Source organism: Sceloporus undulatus, chromosome 1 (genome assembly GCF_019175285.1).
Source record: "Sceloporus undulatus isolate JIND9_A2432 ecotype Alabama chromosome 1, SceUnd_v1.1, whole genome shotgun sequence".
Taxonomy (NCBI): domain Eukaryota; kingdom Metazoa; phylum Chordata; class Lepidosauria; order Squamata; family Phrynosomatidae; genus Sceloporus; species Sceloporus undulatus.
Genome location: NC_056522.1, coordinates 35,657,570 through 35,677,128, shown reverse-complemented (window position 1 = coordinate 35,677,128; position 19,559 = coordinate 35,657,570). Strand labels below are relative to the sequence as shown.

The 19,559-nt window shown below is 41.5% G+C and overlaps 1 protein-coding gene across 1 annotated transcript; it reads left to right on the top strand.

Moving 5' to 3' along the window:
• Positions 1–4,709: 4,709 nt before the first annotated feature.
• Positions 4,710–10,074, top strand: SPATA45 (spermatogenesis associated 45). Its single transcript, XM_042448057.1, has 3 exons — positions 4,710–4,820; positions 7,041–7,321; positions 9,939–10,074. The coding sequence occupies exons 2-3, from the start codon at positions 7,057–7,059 to the stop codon at positions 9,962–9,964; spliced, it is 291 nt and encodes a 96-aa protein (XP_042303991.1). The 5' UTR covers positions 4,710–4,820; positions 7,041–7,056; the 3' UTR covers positions 9,965–10,074.
• The last annotated feature ends 9,485 nt before the right edge of the window (positions 10,075–19,559 follow it).

Genomic DNA, 19,559 nt, shown 5'->3' with positions numbered 1-19,559 from the left:
TTGTCTGCCTGTATTTATAAAGAGGTGTGTGTGTGTGTGTGTGTGTGTGTGAATATATCTATCTATGGATATGTGTGTGTCTGTGTATGCATGTTCTATATGTATATGTCTAGGTATAGGTATATGTGGGGGGGGAGTGGGGTCTGTACCTATAGGTAAATCTAATCTATGCAAGGGACCCCCAAGGGCCATCCAATCCAGCCCCTTCTTCTGCCCTGAAGGAATACATAGGATGTCAGAGAGATGGAAGGGACCCCAAAGGGTCATCCAGTCCAGCCCCTTCTTCTTTTCTGAAGTAATAAATAGGACCCTAGAAATGGAAGGGGTGCCAAAGAGCCATCCAGTCCAGCCCCTTCTAACCCTAAGCCTTCCCCCCTCCTTTTTTTAAAGAGCCAGGCACAAAATGCCCCAAAGTGCGCACATTTTGTTAAATAAACCTCTTATGATCTGCCCTTGGTCCTATTTTCAACCCCAAAATGCAAGTTAATGCATCCTGTATCCCCCACTCCTTGCCATCCCAGAATGCCTCTTGCACATGTAATAATAATAATTATTATTATTATTATTAACTTTTATTTATAAAGCGCTGTAAATTTATAATAATAAATTCATCACCTCGTAAATGCCAGAAAAGGATGCGATTGTCATGCATTCTTTTATGCATTTAAAAGCAATTCAGAGCTATCCCTGAATTCCTTGTAAAAGCATGTATCATTTTGCCAATTGCCTAATTGACAAGAGCAACAAATGTAACATTCGAATGTAACATTCACATTTTAGGATGGATTCTCAAAGGAAAAAAAGTCTATATATAACGTGGCTGGAAGCTTGTTCTCTTTCCCTTTCATTTGCTGACTTCCAGCAAAGGGAAAATGTTGCAAAGGGCAAGAATATATATATTTCTCAAGAAAAAACAAAACATGCGCACATTTTACCAAAAATATTTTTTTTAAAAAGGGAGGAAAGTGCCTGATGGGAGCTCCGTTCGTGCCCTGCCTTTGCCTTTGCCTTTGCCTTTGACCTGACCTGAACCCTTTCCTCCTGCTTACACTTTGCCATTGTCTTCCACTGAGGCTGAGAGAGAGAGACCTGTCAATTCCAACTGACCCATGCAATCAATTGGGAATAAAAGGGAAATGCAGCGCTGGCATTCTGACTGTAGCATCCGCATATAACACAAACAATAACAATAATAACAACAATAATAATAATGATGGCTCTTAAGTTCCAGGAGTAAGAGGAAAGCAAGCACCCAAAAAAATCATGTGCATAAATTGTCAAAAGAGCCTGCTCCTGCTGCATCCATTTCCCTACATCCCCAGCTTCTCTCCACAGCCCTATTTCCCTGGGCAATCCTCCTCCTCCTCTTCCTTCCTTCCAACCCTCACCTCCCTCTGAGCTGCCCTGGCTCCTTCATCCTCCTCCTCCTGCTCCATTATAGGATGCCCTCAATGGCTCCCTTCTTCCCACGGCTCCCTCCTCCTCCTCCTCCTCCTCCTCCATCACTTTTTCCATCCCCCCCACCTCGCTATGACAGTGCTTTGCAGTCCTAAAGCCACCCAGATTTCCCCTTTTGCCTTCTGTCACCCTTTGCATCAAGATCCCCCTTTTTCCTTCGGCTCTTTCCTTCTCCCCCTCCCCACCACTAAATAGGATTCTAGAGATGGGGGGGACCCCCTTGCTCCCCCGGAAGCACAAAGGTCAAGATACAACCAAAACCTCCAAAGGGCATGCGCAAAGATTTTGATGCGAAATGTTCGACAGAAAAGGAAGGCACTGGTGTAGTAAACAGATCCGCTGTGCATGGTTTCGCATCATGCAAATCGCCTTGTATAGCGCTAACATCACGTTTCGGGGGAATGACGGAAAAGCAAACAATGTAGTAAAACATCGCATTATAAGGTCAATTTGCAATGTTCATTTCACTTCCTTAGCAGAATTGAGGGTCAAAAACTTGTGTCTGATAAACATCATGGTTTGAGCATTGGACTATGACTCTGGAGACCAGGATTCAAATCCTAGCTTGGCCACGTGGACCCTCTGGGTGACCTTGGGCAAGTCTCTCTCTCTCAGCCTCAGAAGATGGCCATGACAAACCCACTCTGATCAAATCTTGCCAAGAAATCCCCATGATAGGTTTGCCTTAGGGTCACCATAAGTCATAGGAGTTTATCTCATGAAAGACATTGGGCGCTTACCCTGTGAATATCCCAGAAAAATCACATAATTACGCAAAACTATTTCACACAACATCGCACAAAACCCACCATTAAAATGGTCACAAAGAAGCATTAACGCACACCTTTTTACTTTCGGGATTTCAGTGACAATGCACTTCCGATATTTCTTCATTTGCACAATTGTGTGTCATAACCATTTGTGCAATTACCATTTTTGCTTTATTTGCAGGTTGCCTTAAATGTGCTTTAATCTCTCTTTAATGCCAAAATTAGCCCCAGTATGATAAACTCCATAGAATCATAGAGTTGGAAGAGACCACAAGGGCCATCCAGTTCAACCCCCTGCCATGCAGGAACTCACAATCAAAGTACTCCTGAGAGATAGCCATCCAGCCAACCAAATGATTAGTGAAGGGTTTTGTAATTGAGCTCTAATATCTCTTAAGCTTTGCAACCGAGTCCTGATGTATTTTTTAAAAAACAATTATTAGACTGCACAGAGATAATATCCTTTGCTAACCTGGCACCCTCCTGACATGCTAGACTACAGCTCCCATCATATTCAGCTATCATGAGGAGAAAGGGATTGCTTAACTGTTGCCTGGTCATATTGTGCTCCTCCTTCCACATTACCTCCTTAAAGCTGGTATTTAGGATGGAGAGGAAATACAGATGACTTTCAGAGAGAGGCTGGGATAAAAAAGGAGGAAATGAAAGTGTGTGGTAAGTTCTTGTGAAATATTGTCAATGGTGTTACAGTTGGGGTGCTGAGGGTGCAAGCCGCTTTAACTTCCCAGACTGAAGTCTCATTAAATTTCAAAGGACAGTGAGACATTGCTCGGTGTATTTTCCAAAATCCTTCCTCTTGTTGGGGCAAAACATGTTCATATTCTTGATGATAACTTTCAATAGCCTCTTAAAAGACTAGTTTAGTCTGTGAGTGAATCCCATGGACTGATTCTACAGAATTATAGCAGTTTGATACCACTTTCTGGGAAATGTAATCTTGTCAGGTACTTCTCATACATTTTCTGCCAGATACCTTTATGTCAGGGGAATGGATTAGAGAGAATGGTAGGTACTGTACTGCAACTGAAGAGAGCCAGCATAGCATAGTGATTTGTTTGTTGGACTGCAAGAAAACCCTGTGATAGGTTCATTTTAAGGTCGGCATAAGTCAGAATGACTTGAAGGCACACAACAACAATAACAACAACAAGATACTGTCATACCACAGATTCTAGGATTTCATAGGATGGAGCCATGACAGTAATAAAACTGCTATAATTACAGTATGCAGTGTGGATACACTCAGCTTTTGGGGTTGCTTCCGGCAGAGGCCTTCTAGTGCTGTCAGCTAATAGGTATTGTGCAAGTAGTCCTTCTTTCTTTCCTTAAGATATTTTTTTTAATTTAAAATGGAAATCAATACCACTTGTCCACACATGCATACTGACCCATAATAAAATTGTAAGTTTGAGGCAAAACAATTATACAGTTGAGAGCCAGCATGGTGTTGTGGTTTGAGTGTTGGACTACAACTCTGGAGGCCAGGGTTCAATTCTCCACTTGGCCATGAAACCCACTGGGTGACCTAGGGCACGTTACATGCTCTCAGACTCAGAGAATGGCAACGGCAAACCTCTTCTGAACAAATCTTGCCAAGAAAACCCATTATAGTTTTACCTTAGGGTTGCCAAAAATCAGAAATGGCTTGAAGGCACACAACAGCAACAATAACAAACAATTATACAATAAAAATTATTCTGGAAGCACACTTTGGCTAAAAATCTATTGATGGACATAGTGGTTTGAGCTTTGGACTATGATTCTGGAGACCAGGGTTCGAATGCTAGCTTGGCCATGTAAACCCACTAGGTGTCCTTGTGCAAGTAACACTCTGTCAGCCTCAGAGAATGGCAATGGCAAACCCACTCTCTCTGAAGTAACTTGTCAAGAGGACCCTTAGGGTCACCATAAGTTGGAAATGACTTGGTGGCACAGAACAACAACTGTTTTGATAAGAAAGAAAAATGCCCTGGGTACAGCAGCCATGAGGGAAATAGGCAATGGAGAAACAGGCTGCTTAGAAACAGCAAATTTTATCTGTCTTTTCTTCCTACTATACCATTACTCCTTAAAAAATGCAATGAGGTTCTTTATGAAGATGTCACTAGAAAAAGAGTTTTATAATCAATGTTCAGAACAGATGTTGGTCTGTAAGAAATATTATAGCAAGGCCTGGGTTTCAGAACTACCACGATCTTACACTGAAAATATTGGTACTTCATTTGTTTTGTAAATGATTTTTGTAAGGGATCTAACTATAATGCCTTTTATGATGTTATTGTTTTATTGTACCATTATGTTCAGAAAAATCTCATCACCTGAACTACTGGATCTCCTTTCAAAAAAGGAGAAAGGCAGCTGAGATCTATTAAAACAAGTTTGGTCAAGTAAACAGAAGCCCTAATACACAGGATTAGTTATGATGGTTTGAACTGACTGTTGCTAAGCACTTTTGGAACCTCCTAAGGTTCTGCATTTTCCACTGGCTGTTTTTTCATCAGCAGTTGAACTCTGGCTTGGGAGCCCCAGTCACAACACCTTTTGTCAGAAATCAGGTATAGAAGGGCACAGGTATGTATCGACAAATATATGGATGGGGTGAATCTGTACACTAGCGGTTCCCAAACTCTGGTCCTCCAGCTGTTTGGGAATTCTTGACTGTTGGCCAAGTTAACTTGGGCTTCTGGCAGTTGAAGTTTGAAACAGCTGGAGGACCAAATTTGGGAATCACTGCTGTACACATTGTGGACTTTCAAACAGGCTTTCAAAGTCCCCCACCAAAGACTCCTGAGTAAGTTTAGCTATTTTTTTGGGAAACATAACTAGTAGCTTGATAAATGGTTCCATGGTAACATCAACAGAGGACCAATGTGATGTAGTGGTTGGAACATTGGACTAGACTCTAGAGACCAGGGTTTGAATCCTGACTCAGCCATGTAAACCCACTAGGTGACTGACCTTAGGCAAGTCACACTCTCTCAGCTTCAGGAAAAGGCAATGACAAACTCCCTCTGAGGAAACTGACAAGAAAACACTGTGATGGGTTCACCTTAGGGTCACCATAAGCGGGAAATGACTTGGAGGCACACAACACACACAAAACGGCAAAATGTTAGCAGCGAACACTAGTGCTCCCAAGCTCTGAAAAAAGTGGTTCTTTGGCAGGGCAAGTAAAATGGTCCTGCTTTATACAGGGTTACCATACACGCTCCTTTTCCCAGACGTCCTCTTTTTCAGAGGCAAAATTTCAGTCCAGGTGGATTTTCAAACCCATCCTGGGGGACCCAGCCTCCTCTTGCCACCATCCCCCCATCCAAGACTGCAAAGATGGGATGGCCCCTCTGAGCAAGAATAGTGCTTTAGTTATTAATTATCTTCACCCTCAAGGAAAGAAGATGTCAAACCAGTCTCCCAAGAGCACAATGGTGGAAAGAAACCAAACAGATCAGGATTTAGGGAGCTGGGTATGTTTAGCCTGGAGAAGAGAAAGTTAAGAGGTGACATAATAACCCTGTTTAAATATTTGAAAGGGTGTCATACTGAGGATGGAGCAAGCTTGTTTTCTGCAGCTCCAGAGACTAGGACCCAGAGCAATAGATTCAAACTACAGGAAAAGAGATTCCAGCTCAACATTAGGAAGAACTTCCTGACAGTAAGAGCTGCTTGACATTGGAACATACTCCCTCAGAGAGTGGTGGAGTCTCCTTCTTTGGAGGCTTTTAAACAGAGGCTGGATGGCCAGCTGTCAGGGCTGCTTTGATACTGTATTCCTGCATGGCAGGAGTTTTGACTGGATGGTCCTTGGGGTCTCTTCCAACTCATTGATTCTACGAGTGGGTGGCTGCAGGAGGGGAATCAGAAAGTAAAGTTTATGGCTTCACCTCTCTCCTCACTCCCCTCACCAAAAGGAAATGGCAAACCAAACTCATTTCTTTCCAGAGGAAAGGCATTGGGACACCCCCCTGATGGTGTCACCTGGTGCAGGCCTCACCAGCTGCACCCTCCTACCAATGCCACTGGTGCGAAGATTATCACATGGATAAAAAGGACAGAAGAGAAGCGAGATGCTCCCATCCTTATTACCCGATTGCCAGAAGATTATCACACAATGTCCCGCTCATCCTGTCCTTCTCCCCTCAGTGAAGTCATTAATGGTAGTTTCCTGCGCAATAAGGATGGGAGCATCCCGCTTCTCTCCCATCCTTTTTCTCTGTGTGATAATCTCCATAATAACCCTAGTGGTCTGAAATAGTACATATGTCCTTTTTTAAATTATTCAAAATATGATAACCCTATTTTGTACCTCCTCCCAGTAGGTTACAGCCTGCCGAAAAAGACTGCCGCTGGTCAGAGCTGAGGGATTAGGAGCCTTTAAAAAGTGGTCTTTCCAGTAAGGTCCAAAACACACTGCAGAAATAATCCAGTTTAAGACCACTTTAACTGCCCTGGCTCCATGCTAGGGAATTCTGGGAACTGTAATTTTGTGAGACATTTAGCCTTCTCTGTTAGAGAACTCTTGTGCCACAATAAACTACAGTTCCCAGGATTCGCTAGAACTGAGCCTGGGCAGTTAAAGCGGTCTCAAACTGGATTATTTCTGCTGTGTGTTTTGGACTGCCAGAAGGGCCCTCCTTTCTCTCTTCTTCTGGTATAGCCTACTGGTATAGCTGCTATTCATGTCCATTGTACTGTACCATCTTCTATTGAGAGTAGATCTTAGGTTTCATTTCTATGGCAACCAATCAAGACATTTAAGATAATGAGGCTGCTTAATTTTGTCAATTAAAACAGGACTTTATCTTGCTGTATGGAGAAGTCTGTTAAACCACCCATGGCTGAGGATGAGAAAAAACGTGTGCTGGCCTATAATAAGATGAGGGAATCCTACTGCTGGCTGGAAGGAAAGAATGAATCAACTTGGCTCAGGCCTGAGAGAAGACATTATCCCCAGTCAAATCGCACTTCACTAGAAAAATTCATAGAGGAGAAGCATGAATATGACAGTGGTAGAACCACCTGGATAAAGATAACTCCTCCTGATCACAAAGAAAAAAGACACTTTCCAGAAAAAGGTAAGCTCATATATGTTGTACTGCAGATAAATATTACTGCTACATAAGTATGTCATTTTTCTTATAACTGATTAAATTCAGAGTAACTCAGACTTCATCTGCACTGCAGAAATAATTCAGTTTGACACCACTTTAACCATTTAACTGCCATGGCACAATGCTATGGGATTCTAGGAATGTTAGTTTTGTGAGATATTTAACCTTCTCTGTTGGAGAGCTCTGGTGCCACAAACTACAGTTTCCAGAGTTCCATAGTGTTGGACCATAGCAGTTAAAGTGGTATCAAACTGGATTATTTCTGCAATGTGGATGCAGCCTTAGGCTATGCTGCCTACCTGCTGTCCATTTTTTCTTTCATTTCCCTGTGCTTTTCCTCTGTTCAGTTCTCACTCTTCGGTGCCATTTTTTTTCCCTTTCCCTAAACATCATTTTCTTCTTTCTTTGGATGTATGTTGTCAGAAAGTCTGGCATTATCCATCTATGTTAATCCCTCACTCTCAGTGAATACAATTCTGCTACATCTCCCCCCTTCCCATATATTACAATAAACCTTATGAAACTCATGGGGTCGCCATAAATTGACAGGCTTCTTTAGTTTGATTAACTTCATAGCTGAACTTTATTACTGCAAAAAGCATATGTGGTGTGAGACTGAGGTGCATCTATACTGTAGAAATAATGCAGTTTGACGCCACTTTAATTTCCAAGGCTCCATCCTACAGAATTCTGAGATCTGTAGTGTTGTAAGGCATCAGCATGCTTTGGTAGTGAAGGTTAAAGTTCTTGTAAAACTACAATCCCAGTATTCCATAGGATGGAGCTACAGCACTTACAGTTGTGCCAAACTGCATTATTTCTACATTGTAGGTTCACTCTTAGGAAGATCTGAATTAGAGACCAGTCCATAGTGCAAGAGATGGTCAATAGCCAGGTGACATTGTGCTAAATCCAATCCCTTTCAATGTAAGGATGTTGGCAGTTACTTAAGACTGCACAAATCTTAGTCTAAATTTGTAGCCTGGGGTGTATCTCTGCACTTTGGTGTTTCAGATCTGGTATAAATTTTGATGACAGCTCCCGCAGCTTCTTTGACCAGCAGAGCAGTTCTGCAGGCATTTTTCCAGAAAGTTATGTCAGCAGAAGGACATGTTTGCCAGAAAATGAGACTTGTTCCTATAACCAGCATATCATTCAGTTGAGATTCAATTGTATCTGAATTGCCAACAGTATTCCATGTCTAACAAACTGCTGATGTTGATCACAGGCCAGTACCAACAGAATGGAATGCTGCACCATTGCCTTTAGATTTATTTCAGCCACCACTTTCATAACAATGAGGAGCAAAGTTGTGTTTATTTGTCTAGCTATAGCCTTATCTTGGATAGCTCAGAGTGCTGCATGGGATTAACATTTATGGCCAAGAGAAATATCCAGTGACAAAGAGCTGAAAGAACTTTGCTCCGGTCCCCCCCCCCCTTTTGAAGCCAGCACCATGTGCAACACATGATATATGAAACAAGCTATTACAAGAATGGGCATAAATTTTCCAACTTTGTCCCATTTTAGATGACACAAAATTTATCTTTGAAAGTTTGGTCAGTCAGTGGCTAGGATCCTGTTGCGACTTTTCACTATTGGTGGAGCATAAGGTTCTGCTGGAATAAAAAAAGTATAAATTCATATATGGATTTACATATGTACATAAATCCATACATACATTCATAAGAAAATACTTCCACTGGGCCACACTTACATGGCTAATCATGACTAGTGGATTGGTAGGACTTCTGGGCACCATCCAGCTACAATTTTGAAGTTGAGGGAAAAGCTCTCCTCCACTGCTGCTACACTGCAGAATTATTGCGGTTTGACACCACATTAACTGTATGGGGAGCCCCTATTCTGTTAGTATTGGATGCTTAAGTATACCATAGTTGGTGTACTTGGCCTTGGTGACTGAAGCTGCACCCACACTGCAGAATTAATGCAATTTGACACCACTTTAACTGCCATGGCTCAGTGCAATGGAATTCTGGGATTTGTAGCTTGGTGAGATATTTAGCCTTCTCTGTCTGAAAGCTCTGGTGCCACAACCAACTACAAATCCCAGGATTCCATAGACCAGAGCCATGACAGTTAAAGCAGTGTAAAACTGCATTAATTCTGCAGTGTAGCAACAACCCCAGACTTCTAGTAAATATGCTGGAGGTCTGGGAGGACAACAGCTCTTCCTTCTTCCCAGCCATATGACTGCAGTCAGATGGTGCCCAGCAGTCCTTTGCCCACTTATTGGCCATGGTGGTGCATCTTATCCCTCAAGCTGAGGTTGTGCTCTGAGGGGGCATTACACAAGGAGTTATTGGATACCCCTTCCACAACTACCTCAAAAGTGCATATGCTAGTGTAATAGGATATTATGCCAACATTTCCAGCCAAAGTATGATATATATTGAGTTCATGTTGATAGGACATTGTATGAACTTTGTTTATGTTGTCCAATTTCATTTGTAATAAAATGTAAAAAGTGTGTCTTTAATTAAATGGTTACATAGGAATGTTGTTTTGTATAGCTCAATGATTCTGTTCTCCTTTTTTCATTTATTTATTAATTTTTTAGTTACAGATCATGCTATCTTTGGATGACCTGTTCCTCAGAAGCTGTTTCTGTTGGAGTACTGAGCATCTGACTGAAAAACCCATGTTGTTCTGAAACTATTATTTCTTTTATTTAAATTGCTTATAACTTACATGGTTTAAAGATACAGTACATTAATGTAAAATAAACACCAATAAAAATTATTGGTTAAAATATATCTGTTTATTCAGTGAGTAAAAAATGAGGTATACTGGCACGATATCTAAAATGTTAATACATTACTTAACAGAATGTTTCAAATTAATGATGGTGATATCCTTATAATAACACTGCAACATAGGTCATAACTACCCATGGAGATGGGAGTGTTGTAGCTTAGATATGATGATCTGCTAAAGCTTCTGCTCTCAAATAAACGCATAGGAGTCAACTGAACTAAAGACTTTTTGGTTATCTGATAATTCTGTCAGCAATACTGCCGAACCATGCTTCAAAACTATTGCATTAGTCAAATGCAATTGTGGGAAGGTTTAACCCACCAACATCAACTCTATCAACTCAGTTTCCAGAGCATTTGGACTATTGTTCCCAGAATGTTCCATGAAGGGAGATGGCTGGGCAGTGGTCCTCCTGACTGAGCCCAATGTGGTGTAGTGGTTTGCGTATTGCCCTATGGCTCTGGAGACCAGGGTTCGAATCCTTGCTCCGGCATGAAAACCTACTGTGTGACCTCGGGCAAGTCACATGCTCTCAGGTTCAGAGAACACAAAGGCAAACCTCCTCTGAATAAATCTTGCCAAGAAAAGCCCATGAAAGATTTGGCTTAATGTCGCCATAAGTCAGAAACAACTTGAAGCCACACAACAAAAACAATTCAAAAAATTACTTTTCCACACATTACCTATTTCTCCAGTGGTAGTATTCAGAGACATAGTCATATTAGTCTGGACAATCAGTACACATTTGAGGAAGTAGACTCAAGTCTATGAAAGCTCATGCTGTTAACTTCTCTCTTTCAGTTAGTCTCAAAGGTGCTACAAGATTCCTTTGCATACTATTTCTCAGGATTGCAGAGTAAATGCTTCCTTGGACAGTTTCCTCCAAAGTGGTGACTTTCAGTTGTGTTGGAATACAAGTCCCATCATCCTCTCACCTTATCTCTTTTGGGATAGTATTACATGAAAAAAATGACACGAAGAACTGTAAACTAATTATACAGTATATACAAACTCTGAAAGCAGATATTTCATATTAAAGCTGGCACAGTTCCAAATTTAACATAGCTCCCTAAATTTAATGTTGTAGGCAACATTTTTGCCCAGCTGTTCAGTAAAGCTTGATAGGATTTCCAGGCCTATTTGATAGTGCCCTGGGGAGCAGACACAACCCATGGGCCACCACTAACCATTTTTGCACTAGGGGAAACAGGATGCGTTTTGTTCTTCCTTAATAGAGGTAAGACAGAATTTATAAAGTGAAAAAAATGCTATGCAGTCTCCAAAGTCAACAGATGCCACTCTGAATAAACAGAAGGGGCAAAACTGTTGTGTAAGAAGAAGATGCTATATTATTCTGAAACAAATGCCTTTGTTGTAGAAGCCTATGCTAACACCTACATTTCTTCTAAAGACCTTTCCGAACATTTTTCTTTATACTTAGATTACTCTATTAACCTTGCTTTGGACTGCTCAAATCTCAGTAAGTTATTTCACTTTAGCTATATAGGCCTTTTCCCATACAGCTCACACCAAATGTTATATAAATGTCATAATGAAGCATCTGAAAGCAATTCATTTTAAACCAAATCAAACAAATTCTAACAGGACAAAAGGCTGGTGTAGGCACAACATGAACAGGGCTCAAGAGAACATCATGGAAATTCCATCCCAACTGCTTTGCTGATCTTTTGCACATTTAGTGTGACGATCTAAAAGCGAACAGTCCCTATTCGGCCATGGAAACCCTCTAGATTGCCTTGCACAAGTCACACACTCTTAGCTTCAGAAAACCTTGTGATAAGTTTGCCTTAGGGTTGGCATACAACAACAGAGCCCTGTTGACAGGCCATTTGGGGGTTGTTTCTGGGGTAACCCTGACCAGAAGACACCACCTGCTCCAGAAATGGTATGGCCAGGTGGCAGGCAGGTGGCCAGTGGCAGGCAAGTGAGGCAGCAAGAGGGAGGGTGGGCAGGCTACACCTCTGGACCCAGTGACACCAACCATAGTAACACCACTGGTAGCAGCATCTCCTGATCCTTTTCATCAATTCATGCTCACTCAGTTCCATACATACAGTATGGGTGGGGTATATAACATATTTAACTGCTATGGCTACTTTGACATGTGAACCATCATAAGGACACTGAAAATTATAGGTGAAAGATTCTTCCTGCTCTCACAGAACTACAGGCCACTCTTGGGGTCTTTAGTACAAATAGTGTAGAGTCCAACTTTGTGTGTGTATGTGCCCTCAAGCTGCCTGTTGACTTATGGCAACCCCATGAATTTCATAGGGTTTTTCCTAGACAAGGAATACAGAGGTGGTTTTGCAACTTTAGTCAGACAAAAACCCAGCCTTCTTTTGGCCCCAAAGACTGAGCTTAGAGACATTAGTTTGGGGACTGTAGCCCCCAGAATCACTCATCCAGTATGACCAGTGGAAGGTTCTGGGAGTGTTCATCCAAAAACGTATTTCTTCCAACCTAAACCCAAAGTTACAGTAAAATTTTTAGGGGGGGGGGCATAACCCTTGATCTCAGTACATTTATTTCTTGAAACACATAAACACGTTTTAAGCTAAAAGATGGCATGTGTGTTGATTAACAGCATGATAGCTAAGCCAAGACAATCTTGCTAAGAAAGAAATAAAAGCATTCTCTACTTGTAATAGCGGCTGTTAATGTGCTTCTCTAATGTGGAATTGCAAGTTATAGCCAAGTTAAGCAAAACCTTACTAGACCTCAAGACCTTAAGAGACCTTTGGAAGGGCAGTGAGAAGTGTATATTGGCATGCATTAATAAGGTGACATGATAGTCAGATGTGTAGAATGTACTATTAAATATGCCATTAAAGTATAGTATTGGTGCTCCTACCTAAAAGTTAAATTTTGCAAAATATGTTATTTGACTGAAGGCTATGTCCACTTTTTTTAATGCTCAGTCTTTGGGAGCATCTCATTCACAAATGTTTCTTCATTTTGCTGCTGCTGGATTTTCATGCAAATCTTTGTTGTATATATGTGAACAATATTATCCCCTTCCTTGGGCAGGAGCTCACTAGGACAAAAGTATTGACTGAAATGACCAATTGTAGGTGTGGCTAACAATAATATGAAAACTTTTCATTGCTGTCTTGAACTTTGAAATTATTGCCTGCTCTATAGCCAACTGGCAGGTTCTCATCTACCATATACACTCGTCTGTAAGTCTAAAAATGTATGCCTGAAAATTGTCCCCAAAATCCCAGATAGGCTTATTTACGGGTCACTATGGTAATGTGATTCAGATTTCCCCATGGAGAGAGAGTTTCTTTATCTCTTGAGCCAAGCAGAAAGAGTCCTGGGTGATTGATATTGCTGGGTCCATCTCCTGTCTGTGCGCCTCACTTCACTGAAATGAAAGCTGAAGCACAAAGCCTCATTGAATCTCTCTTGCCACATGCACACCTACACACACTAAAGGAGCCTCCAAGTTTTACCCTTGACCTATCCAGGGGTCATGGAAAAATCCATAATTTTGGCCCCAAAACCTGACCTTGACTTATACATGAAGTCGACTTATAGTTGAGTATATACAGGTATTTTTCCACATGCCACAAGGTGGTAGGATCTGTGCACATGTCAACAAAAAATGTATTGTGTGAATAGGACATGGCTAGCAGTTGCATAGCTTCAAGGGTAAAACAAATTTTTCAGTAGAAAGATTACTGACTAGATTAAATACTTTATAATAAATAGTATCTGATTATTACATAGGTGTATCCTTTTTAAAAATGTGATTTTATTGGTGACAGGTAGGAGGTTCCCAGTTTACCTCTGCCCCATTGATACAAAGCTGAACTATAATGTATTATCATTCTGTACATAGTTGCTGTGGCTAATTTATCACCTGATCAACCTTCTGAAGATACTTAGCTACATTGGTCATCTGATGGCACACATGCAGCTGGCCACCATTTTTGTACTCGAAGCTTTACCAGCTTGATAGACTATGCTGGAACTTGAGCTTTGCTAGAATAGCCTTTGGGAGCCCAGGGTCACTAAGTTCCATGATGAACTTTGGTAGCTGGGCAAGACTTTGTAGATTGCATGGAAACATGCTGGAAAATAAACATATTGACAGTGTAATATGCAACACAGGTATCCTAACTATCAGAATAAATTTCCCAGAGGAACTTGGAAAAGGGCCAGCCATAACATTGGACAGAGTGGAACAGTTGCCTTAGGTAGCAGGTACTGAATGGTATGGATGGCTACCACAGCAATTTCCATTCTGGATAGACTGTTCTGCACTTCCTAATATGCTGTCTTCAGGTGTGGTGGAGGATTCTGCCTCATCACCAGTATCAAAGTAAGAATCAATTGCCAGTCTAGTCAGCTAGGTGCAACTGAAAGGGTTGCTATCTTGACCTTTATCGCAGACAACAAAGTGTCTGACTGGCTCTGTCTGAGAAAGAGGTTTGTCTGGAATAGCAAAAAGGGTGCTACATTTCTGCTTGTGGCATCCAGTTCTGACCTTGCTTGTCTCTTCTTTAACATGCATATTCTTTCAGCATAGCAAACAGTGTCTCATGTCTCTGAAGATATGTCTATGAAATTGTGAATGGTCTCAAAAACAGTCTCAGAGTTATTTGTATTCTAAAGCATTGTTAAGGAGGAAGACACTGGGGGGGGGGGGCACTCAACTGGCTCTGTTTTCATGAGGGGACAAGTTAAACCTGCTATTCCCTCTTGCATCTATGGAAAAATGTACCTTGATTTCATGCACTCCATACAGTAGGAAGCAAGATGATGATGATGGCGATGAAGAAGATCATGGTAGTGATGATGGTCAGAATTCTATAGAGTCCTGTGTTCATATAATTTTCTATTGCATGAGTGTAGGTACTTTTTACAACTTTGCACAAGGAGGTATCCAATATCTATTCACAGAGAGGTTCTCTGGTGGTGAAATAGCAGGCTTCTCTTGTGGTCCAGTACTTCAGGACCACCACCACCACCACCACCACCCCACATGACTAAGACTATCCCCATCCTCTCTACATTCCCAGATATGTTCACTGGCTTTCAACAGGACTCCCCTGACATTCAACAGGAATGTTGCCTAATGTTTTCTAAGCACTGTATAAGAGATAAAAAAACAAAACAGTAATTGCCTGCAGTTTCTCAATATAATAGATACATTAACAAAGAAAACCCCTAAGAGAAAAAAAATGAGAAAACAAGGAGATTCAAGTATCACATTTTAAAGTCATTGAAAGTTACATAATTGTTATTATGAGCAACTCTTATGGCTACTTGGAATGCAGTTCTGGAAGGTGTTTGATCCAACCAGGTTGATGGAATGGACTTTTCTTCTTCTTCTTCTTTACTTTTCTTCTTTCTTTTAATATTTTTTTTAAAATTAGGTCTATTAGAGGCTATCAATCAGAAAAGCAAATGGAATTCCTGCCTTCAGGGACCAGAAAGAAACAGATCTTGCTTCCAGAGGTACCCAACTGGCCAGTGGAGTGGTGGTTCACAGACTCGAAGAATTGTGGCTTTTTGATTTGTCAGATTGAGTCATTTACCACTCAAATCAGATTTCATTTTTCCCTCTGAATGTAGTTGCAGTCCCCAAAGTAGCTGGTGTCAGCTGATCCATTTTTCAGGAACAATATATTGTTACATGTAATCCCTAGTGCAATCCAAAGCATTTGGAGTTGTTCTCTAACGACACCTGGTCACTAGAAAGGTTATGCAATTGAGCTCCAACAGCTTTACAAAAGATCCATTGCTTGTGGAGATGAAAGCTTCTGAAAGTACAGTTGTCCCTCCATATTCACTAGGGTTAGGGGAACAAGACCCCCGTGAATATGGAAAAACCACAAATAACAAAAACACTGTTTTTACCTGAGAGGACACCTCTCTAGGAATCTCTAGGTCCTCCAGTGCAACTCTGTGGTCAATGTCCAACATACACTGACCATAGAATGGCACTGGAGTAGCTACAAATGGTCTTTCAGTGCAACTTTTAGTTAAAGTTGACCACAGAGTTGCACTGGAGGACCTAGAGATTCCTAGAGAGAACATATTAATGAAATCTGTGAATAATCAAATCCGCTAATATCAAAGCTGCAAATATGGAGGGATGACTGTAGTTTGTTGACTACAGAGGTCTCAAGAGGTGGTACATATTGTCGAACTCTCCTTGGAGGATTGGCCATGTGGACTGTTGTGCTGAGAGCCTGCATTTTAAAAAGAAAACTGGAGATGGCTACTATTTGAACCAAAACACTGAACTAAATGGACTCCAAAAGGTAATGATTAGGGTTATTCTAAGGCAGTCAATTACCTAAGAAGAACAGCTTCTTTCTACCTTGTTGCTGTGTGCCTTCAAGTAGTTTCTGACTTATGGTGACCCTAAAGTAAACCTATCATGAGGTTTTCTTGGCAAAACCTTTCAGAAGAGGTTTGCTTTTGCCTTCCTCTGAGGCAGAGATTGTGACTCTGCCAAGATCACCCAGAAGATTTCCATGGGACCTGAACTTTGATCTCTAGAATTTTAGTTCAACACGCAAACCATCACACTCAGCTCAGCTATTTGTTTAAAAGTATAATGCTGCTCTCAGGTGAATGCTATGAAGGTGCCTTCAAAACCCTTGGTGCACATTTTTTACTTGTTAATCCATATTAATTTCTATTTCCAGCTTCCTTGTACCATCTGGTTCCATTTTTTTGTGGCAGATGTCCTATGCAGTCTCATAGCAATCTGTGTTTCAAATCCTTTCCAGCTCCGACTTGCTACATTAATAAAGAGAGCCAATGATAACAGCTAGCTGTAGGCCGACACAAACAACACACATGTACACACCAAGCTTCCCTCTTTCTTCCTGCCCACAAGAGAGAAGGAAAGCAGGCAGGAGACAGCTGCCATGCCCCCTTCGTCCCATGATGACTGCCAGGGTGAAAAGAGGACAGAGACATTACTTGCTGCTGGAAGGAGCACAGAACCCATAACTAGCTGTTCTCCTCTTCTTGCTTCTGGCCAACAATAACTGCTTAGCCCCAGGTTGCTGGAAAACTCTCTGAAGAATGTTCCTGTTTCTGTTCCTGCTCTTTCTCATTCTTTAATTTCCGAGCTGTTGTTATCATCAGACCTTGGCTCTCTCACAAATTCCACAAGTTACACCAAACTAAGCAGACATAAGTCCAAAACACACTGCAGAAATAATCTGGTTTGAGACTGCTTTAACTGCCCTGGCTCAGTGCTAGGAAATCCTGGGAACTGTAGTTTATTGTGGCAGCAGACCTCTCTGATAGAGAAGGCTAAATGTTGTTGTTGTTATTATTATTATTATTTATATAGCGCTGTAGATTTGCACAGCGCTCTACATAAAAACAATAAATATAGAGTAAACCTGCCTGTGGCATACAATCTAAGAAATGTCTTACAAAACTACTATTTCCAGAATTCCCTAGCATTGAGTCAGAGCAGTGGTCTCAAACTGGATTATTTCTACAGTGTGTTTTGGACCACAGTCTATGGAGTGGCATGAGGAGAGAACATAACTCGGTGGTAAGAGTGCATGATTCAATTCCCTGTCATCTGCAGTTTGAAAAAGAAAAGATCAGGTAACCAGTGACAGGTAGCAGGTTCCCAGTTTACACATGCCCTTTTTATGTACCCGTGTGGGGAAGGATCAGTGTGTCTACTTGTCTCAACTTGTCTCTAGTCTGAATAGACTAGAAAGCTGGGCCACAGCTAACAAAATGAACTTCAACAGGGAGAAATGTAAGGTACTGCACTTAGGGCGGAAAAATGAAATGCACAGATATAGGATGGGAGACACCTGGCTGAATGAAACTACTGTACATGTGAAAGGGATCTGGGAGTCCAAGTAGACCACAAGTTGAACATGAGTCGACAGTGCGATGCGGCAGCTAAAAAGGCCAATGCGATTCTAGGCTGCATCAATAGAAGTGTAGTGTCTAGATCAACGGAAGTAATAGTGCCACTATATTCTGCTTTGGTCAGGCCCCACCTGGAATATTGTGTCAATTCAAAAAGGACATTGAGAAACAGGCGCATGACCAAAGGAGGGCGACTAAAATGGTGAAGGGTCTGGAAACCATGCCCTATGAGGAACGACTTAGGGAGCTGGGGATGTTTAGCCTGGAGAAAAGAAGGTTAAGAGGTGATATGATAGCCCTGTTTAAATATTTGAAGGGATGTCATATTGAGGAGGGAGCAAGTTTGTTTTCTGCTGCTCCAGAGACTAGGACCCAACTCCATTATTCTATGATTCTATAAGGGTGTGACAGACAACATCACTCATGCCAAATTCCAGCCGGCTGATCTTTACTTGGCTTGTCAGCTCAATGGTTAGGGACAGATACTGCTGATAGATCCAATAAAGAAACTTTTCTCCTCAGACCACTAAGAGTTAAAACCAGTCTTTGGCAGATCTTTGGAGGAATGAAATTGGGCTCTGAGAAGAAAACTAGAATATTAGCTCATGAGAAGAAAAATTGGAAAGAACAGCCACCATGGGATGGTGACCACACTTTAGAGTGAAATAATTTCTTCACGTCACTTGGCTAAGCTAAAGAAGAATGCTGTGGGATTAACTGATGCTCACTATCTTTCATCATGCTGGATACAGGGCCGCTGGATACATTGATTATCCTGCTCAGAAAAAATCACCTTGTTATAAACAGAGAACTCAACCTTGTCAATGCAGAACTGAGCAAGGCTTGCTACTTGCTTGTTTGTCCAGGATACAGCCAGCTCTTCTGGCCTGACCTACTAAAAAGATGGACTTTTGACCCAGTTAAGATCAGCATGATCAGTTGTAAAGACCACAAGGTGGTGGGCCTCTTTGCCTCTGTGGTAGATGGTCAGTTGGCAAAACACTCCTATCTACTTTAGGACTGCAGCACACTTCAGATGAGATTCATTTTTCAGACAGAGGGACAAGACAGATGGTGGAAGGGGCTGCAGAACAAACTTTGGGCTTGGTTACAGCTGCAGCACCTTTGCCAAGAACTGAATATATTCCTGCCCACTTCTTGCACAGATCTGGGGAAAGGGATGGATCATTTGGAGGGAAAGGGGACCTGTGTGCTTGTTTTCCCCAAATTTGGGGGTGCACTAAAGAGATTTTGAGAAGGCCTTCAGAAACATGCCTTGCTTGAAGACTGTTGAGCCTGCTTTCCTCCCAGGTGGCAGGAAAATCATACAATAGCTTCCATGCTTATGAGATCCCATCGCCTGCTATATCATGGTTTTGTCTCCTAGCAGATGGGTTGAAGACAATTTATTAGTCAACAAATGAGTTGCTCAGCATCTTTATTAATATGTTATGCTGTGCCAAGACTATCCGGATGTAGCAAAGAAAGAAAGAAAGAAAGAAAGAAAGAAAGAAAGAAAGAAAGAAAGAAA

Excerpts from the sequence above, each read along its gene's own strand:
- SPATA45 (XM_042448057.1), top strand. The coding sequence starts at position 7,057 with ATGGAGAAGTCTGTTAAACCACCCATGGCTGAGGATGAGAAAAAACGT. Across the intron at positions 7,322-9,938 it reads AAGACACTTTCCAGAAAAAG|TTACAGATCATGCTATCTTT; the intron begins GTAAGCTCATAT and ends TTAATTTTTTAG.